This window comes from Marmota monax, unplaced genomic scaffold, assembly GCF_021218885.2.
Source record: "Marmota monax isolate L192 unplaced genomic scaffold, Marmota_monax_Labrador192_F-V1.1 WCK01_AAM20220418_F8-fsc00027, whole genome shotgun sequence".
Lineage (NCBI taxonomy): Eukaryota > Metazoa > Chordata > Mammalia > Rodentia > Sciuridae > Marmota > Marmota monax.
In genome coordinates, this window is record NW_026694617.1 from 17,469,046 (window position 1) to 17,475,850 (window position 6,805).

The window sequence follows — 6,805 nt, forward strand, 5'->3', positions numbered from 1 at the left end:
GCAAATAAATAAATAAATAAATAAAGTAGTAGGGCCTCTTCCAGCATACTGTAAAAAGTCTAGTAGTTGTTTGTTTTTGAGTCTCTCTGCCTCATCCCTAGAAAACTGAAGCAATGCCAACCAATCTCATGGGAAATTTTGAAGAAAATTAACTCAAACCAGTAAAAACAACCCCCCCCCAAAAAAAAAAAATAAAGCCAGGATAGAAAACAGTGATGATAGATCTCTATTCATACAGTACTGAGAATATCTTTTTTTATTTTTCAAACTACTTATAGCCATGATCTTATTCTAGCCTTGTACTAAGTCATGAGACAGAAGAGGTATTGCTATTGCTGTAAATAGATGAATTAGTGATGGAGTTGAGAAACTAATCCAGGTGCATGGGATGTCCTTAGCACAGTGCTTAGCTCAACATGAAAGTTAAGTTCTTTTCCTTCCTTATGAGATGACTTACCAATCACTTAACTGGATAGTTCCATTTCATTCTAGAATGTCAAATCAAAATGGGTTTCTGTTGCAGGACAGGTATATGGTGGTGGATCCCATTCATTAATTCAATCCTTACAACAATATACAAAGAGGATATCAATATTAGAAGTGAGGAAATTGGGAAAGAGTTTCAAAAAATTTGCTTAAGGTCACACACCAAATGACTATAACAGAATTTAAACTAGCACCTACTGAGGACAAGACCTGAGCTCTGTTCACAATAACTACTTGTATTCTTTGATGAAAGACTAATGGATTGAGGATCCTGCAAAAATCTACCAACTTATCTTCAAATACAAGAAGACTGGTGGTATTTTTCTTAACTGAGGAAAGGTCTAAGACAGCAAAAAAGAATGTAGATTAGAAATGAAGAAATGTTTAATGTAAAATAACCTGGACCAAAGAGTAATAGCAAAGGTTAAATGAAGAGGTCATTGCAGAAAGTTAGGGAGACCAAAGATGAGAGGAGAGTCAAGTACCACCATGCTACCTTCCAACACTGGTTGAATGATCTGTAGAAACAAATGCTGTTTAGTTCCTATGAGAATGGGATTTCTCAAAGGTGATGGCAGTGGTAATATGAAATCCTAAGGAAGATGCTTTCTAGTAAATCCTGGCAGCTCTGGAAAAATACAAACTCAGCTCCTTGCCCAAGTACAATAAAAAGTACCTGGAGATAAATGCTCTATCTGATGTGTGTGTGGTAAGAATTTGTTCCTAATTAGTAGGCTCTCCATTCACCTGATTGTTTCTTTTGCTTCTTTTGCTGAGAAGAAGCTTTTTAGTTTGAGTCCATCCCATTTATTGATTCTTGATATTAATTCTTGTGCTATAGGAGTCTTATTAAGGAAGTTGGGGCCTAATCCAACATGATGGAGATTTGGGCCTACTTTTTCTTTTAATAGACACAGTGTCTCTGGTTTAATTCCTAGGTTCTTGACCCACTTTTGAGTTTTGTGCATGGTGAGAGACAGGGGTTTAATTTTCTTTTGTGGCATATAGATTTCTAAAACCCAAGAACAGTGTTTAAATATGATGCTGATCCAAGCTTTAAAACTTTAAAACAAGGAACCATGCTGTACCTTGCCTTCCCATATTAAAAAAAGAAACATTTTGGCTGGGCTCAATGGCATGTGCCTATAATCCCAGTGTCTCAGGAGGTTTATGCAGGAATATTGAGAATTTGAGGCCAACCTCAGAAAATTAGTGAGGCGCTAAACAAATGAGTGAGACCCTGTCACAAAATTAAAAATGAAATAAGAGGGAATGTGGTTCAGTGGTAAAGCACCTCTGGGTTCAATCCCTAGCACCAAAAAAAAAAAAAAAAAAGTAACAACACTCCTGACTTTGCTTAGAGGAAGTCAGCATTTGTGGATAGGCTACTAGCAATAATTAGAGGTAAAAACTGAATGTGGCTGGGGCCAGGCACTGTGCTACGAAAATTCCTTGGAGGAATTCCTTGGAGTTTGTGTGGTCCCTAAAACAAATATAAAGAAATATATTTCGACAAAACATTATATTGTTATTTTGATTGGGCAAAAGCAAGTCTTTGAAACACACACATACTAAAAATAATATAACATGGATCTACATTAATCAAGTAGTAAATCATCAGTGCATTCTGATCACTAAAATTGAACACAAAAATATTTCTTGATGACTCCAGAAAATGCAACTCCTAAAATGATTATTGAAAGACAAAATTTAACAAATCTTTTAAAACAAGAACTTTTTCTTTTTGCAGGTACCACTTGAAACAAAATTCTAATCAAAATATAATTCAGAGGGACCCTCATCTGGCTGTCACATGAAGAACAACTTTATACCCAGAAAGTTATTGATAAGTTCATACATTGTATGAAGAATATTTGTATTTGACAGAATTATGTTTCAAACTTTGGAACGAGATTGTTCTAGCATGGTATATTTTTCACATATCTATATAAAATTATGTAAATACTCTTTAATTTTATACCTGTAGATTTATCAAAGGAAAATTATTTTGTATATATGTATTTTTGTAGCACTGTCAGATTTCCATTCAAGTGAGAACTTTCACAATGCTTTGCAGTGTCTTTATACCACTGCTTTGAATCTCATAATTTATACAAGTCATGCTAATATTTCTCCATTTTAAAAAATTCAGTTGTACAGCAAATGTGTTGTTTTATTAAATTTGTTATAAGCTTTCTGATACATGCTTGCTGTGGGTCCTTTTTATAGTGGTCTGAATAGAAAACTGCTACATGAGAATCTTAACAAAACCCCTGTGATGAGACTTCTCTGCACAGATTTTATGACTGCTCCTCCAGCTTTTTAAAATATCTAACCTACTATCCAGATTGACACAATCCTCCTAATGTCATATGTGTAACTATAATTAGCTTTTGAGGCAAATCCTTATTTTCCCCTTCTTACTATGAAAAATGTATAGGCTAATGTGGGCTATAAAATGACAAAGCAAGGTAAAAAGAGAGACCATGATGGATAGATAGCCAATTTTTCCTGGCCTCAATGGGAAGAAAACAAGTGGTAGGAAAAGGGATGACTCTTTTCTTTTTTCACTGCTGGTCATTGCAACTGAAAGGGCAGAATAACATTTCTCGAGCTCAATTTCACTAGAGAATGAGATTCAGTACCCAGGCTTCTTTCTCACTGGCATTGTTCCAAACATCTTGTCAATGGGAAAAGCTGTCTCAATTGTTTTAGATTTATCTTTCAACATTTATTGTCAAAATACTCTTTCATCCTTTGTTAACAGTGTCTTATACTGAGAGGGTTTGTTTACTGGATGTAAGCCCAAATAGAGAAAAGCATAATAAAGGTTATTTACATAGCAGATCTTAAACTATAATATCAGTACTCTTTACAGTGTTTCTTAAACAGTTTGAATCATGAACATCTCATACAGTTTTATGCACCTTGTGGATTTTAGGGGAAAAAAATATACATACACATGTATGTGTGCCCTACAAACCTCAGAATAAGATCTTTTCCTTGATATAAGGTATAGACTAGAAATTGAAAACAGGAGTCTATTTAAGTGATCATTTGACTTGAGCAGGGGACAAATGCTTTATATAGGGCTGTGGCTGAAGGCTACAGTATCTTCCCAGGAACTGATGCCCTCCACATTCTTGCCAACCAAGATCACAGGGAACAGGCACAGGTGCTTCAGTTGTCAGGCCCACATCACCACACATTCAACTTTTATATCCTGAAATGTTTCTTTTCTTCTAGGTCTCTAAGGTGGATATGCTTTGAGTAGTGGGAACATGTGGGCCTGGGCCTCTACTTAGTAAGCAGTAGAATTTATTTACTAGTACAGAAATCTGACCCCTGATTTAGGATAAGGTTAGGAGATCACGATGCAAGATAGAAATAAAATTATGTAAACTAGAGGAAGATTGAAGGAGAAAACACAATTGGGAGACAGAACCACCTTGAGGAGACACAAATACATTATTGAAATTAAAAAGTTTGAAGCTATACATGTTGAGCAGTTTGTCTTATAATAATTAAACATTTGATAAATATTTGTAATAAGTTGCTACTTAGAAACATAAATAAAATGCTTTAAACAAAAGTCTGACTATTCACTGTATGAACAAGAATAGAAGAGGAATAATTAATTCACTTTTTTTGGTACTTCTTCCTGGATTTCACCTTGTTGAAACTGATCTGCTCCCCTTATTGTGTTCTACCAGCATATTTTCTGACTCTGTGATTCTACAACTCCACTCTTCAGGCTGCTCAGGCTGACAAATCTATCAGGAAATCCTATTGACTATGTAAACATACAATCAATTAATTCTCAAAATAGCCCTTACAGGTAGACACTATGATTATGCTGACTTTATAACAAAGTAAAACAAGGCTCAACAAGGATACAAAAACTAGTCTAAGGTATATAGTTGCAGAAACCTGTCCAGAAATCCAACTTCAGAGCCCAGGTTTTTAATTAGGAAATATTACTTCCTAAAGGAAATTAAGACCTGTCTAAAAACTGATCTATTTCAAAGCTGGACATTTTTAAAGGTTAAAAAAAAAAAAATCCTGCCACTACAACTTGAAAAATACATAAAAGAAAATCTCTTGAGAAAATCTTAGGGATGACTATCAAGGACAATTCCAAGACAAGTTAAATTGTGAGCCCCTAAGGGGCAGGGACTGTATCTTTTTTGTTCATTACTACATACCCACATCTAATACATATTAGGTGCTTAATTTTTATGTATATTTATTTATATACATATATGTATCCTTCCTCAAGTCACCCAGTTCTTAATGCCTACAATGCTACCACCATTATCTCTTGTGTAAAGTATTAGAACACCCTTCTGAATTGTCTCTGCCAGATTCTCCACTCTTTTAGTCAGGAGGCTACAATGGCTTCTCAAATCTATCGGAGCAGAGTCAAAGTCTACAAGGCCTATTATTTCCCTATTCCATTATTATCTCTGACTCCCCCCGCCACACACACACACATATATAACACTGGCTATTAAACTCAAGGTCTTTCTTGTACATGCTAAGAAAGTGCTCTACCACTGGCCTAAAACCCCAGTCTTTGACCTCCTAGTATCTCATTTATTCTACTCCAGACTCCTTGCTTCTCCTCAAATATGCAAGGTGCAATCTCATTTCAGGCCTTTACAAACTGCGCACTATGCTTCAAAAGCTCTGACCTACATTATCTACCTGACTTTCACTCAATATTTTTCATCAAATGTCACTTTTTCAATGAGTTCTACCTAGTCCATTTTACTTAAAATCACAAACACCTAGTCCAATTACCCTTTTTTTTGCATAAGATTTTACCACATGGTCTACAATCTAATGTTTATAAATCACTTTGTCTCTTTTAAAGATTGTGCATCCCACCTATCTGGAGCAGGGTCAAATTCTTTACTAAGGCCTTTCCATCACTGAAAAATACTTTCAGAATGCTTAAAATAACACTTGTGTTACAAGTTTAAAACTTTACTTAGTGCTTACTTAGCACTATGTCTAGTGCATAAATATTTGAATGAATCTTCATATTCCACAATAGGAACTCAATATATAATTATTGAATAGAGGTTATGAAATTTACATTTGGCATGGATTAAGATGCTTACCAGCTGAGCATGTCTATTTAAATGTCAGATCTATAAAATGATTAGTCATACAAGTCAGTTTTAACAATTAACAAGACTTATCAGAAGCTCACTGGGCAAGTGGTTGAAGGTATCTCCTCTGCCTTTATTTGTAATATTAGTTTGTTTCCCCACAGGATATCATACCTGTGTAACTGAAAGTGACTAAAATTTTTTAAAAAATAAAAGATTTTAAACAAGGAAGTAAAGTAAAATGGAGCAGGAAATTTCCAATCTGAAGGCAAAAGGACAATTTAACAGAAAATGTGCAGCAGTCCAGCTGGGCACAATAACCAGGAGGTGAAAAGCAACTTGAAGGTTGAAACGGGAACTGCTTTATTGCGGGGAAACTCAGTGGGAACTGAGCTGGAACTCAAGGTAGCGGGCACCCAAGGTAGCATGAGCCGCTTTATTACAAAACAGCAGAGGTATATATACCTAACTGATTACACACTGCTTGACTCAATTAGCATCATCCTGTTACAGCAATCAGCCAATAAGGAATCTCCACCAACTTAATGGCTCAGTGGCGATGCCTCACAAACCCCTCCTCCTGGTAAACTGCCAGGCGCCATCTTGACTTGATTTGTGGTCCCCAACAAAAATGGGCTTAAATTCAATATGACAGGGCTTACAACTACTTAAAATAGAAATGATAGATATTCTTGGGTCATAGAAAATATTTTGTAATGAGTTATTTTTTTAAAAGATGATCCTGAACAATGTGAGAACCAAACCCATTACTTACTTTTCAATACTATGATTTTGTAAAGCCTAAAAATTCATAATTTTTAAAGATGGGGAAATTAAGCTTTAACACAAGTGTTATTTTAAGCAATCACCCTTAAAGTATTTTTCAACAACGGAAAATCCAAGGGGCATGAATCAAAACAAGGTGTTTGAAAAGCCAAGAAAATTCTTATTAGTAGTACTACCTAATATTTCATCTGGCATAATTCCCATTCCTCTTTCAGCTTAGTGTATTATCTAAACACTGCTTTACTAGAGTGTGCATTTATTGTAGTAAGTAAATTCTGCTTGGTTTCTAGGCCATACTCATACAATACATACAAATTACTCACAAAAAGTAAATTCCCTTCAATCCAGCTATAATGTTTGAATATGATTATGTCAAATTTCATTTAATGTTGATCTACTGATTTGATGGCTAATCT

At 35.0% G+C, this 6,805-nt stretch overlaps 1 protein-coding gene across 1 annotated transcript in view; it reads left to right on the forward strand.

The window, feature by feature from the left end:
• The window catches only part of Slc26a3 (solute carrier family 26 member 3), a 28,431-nt gene extending 24,812 nt beyond the window's left edge, over window positions 1-3,619 (forward strand). The window contains exon 20 of the mRNA XM_046422543.2: window positions 2,237-3,619. Within this exon, the coding sequence (XP_046278499.1) occupies window positions 2,237-2,260 (24 nt within the window). The 3' untranslated portion in view covers window positions 2,261-3,619. The remainder of the gene's footprint in view (window positions 1-2,236) is intronic.
• Window positions 3,620-6,805: the final 3,186 nt, after the last annotated feature.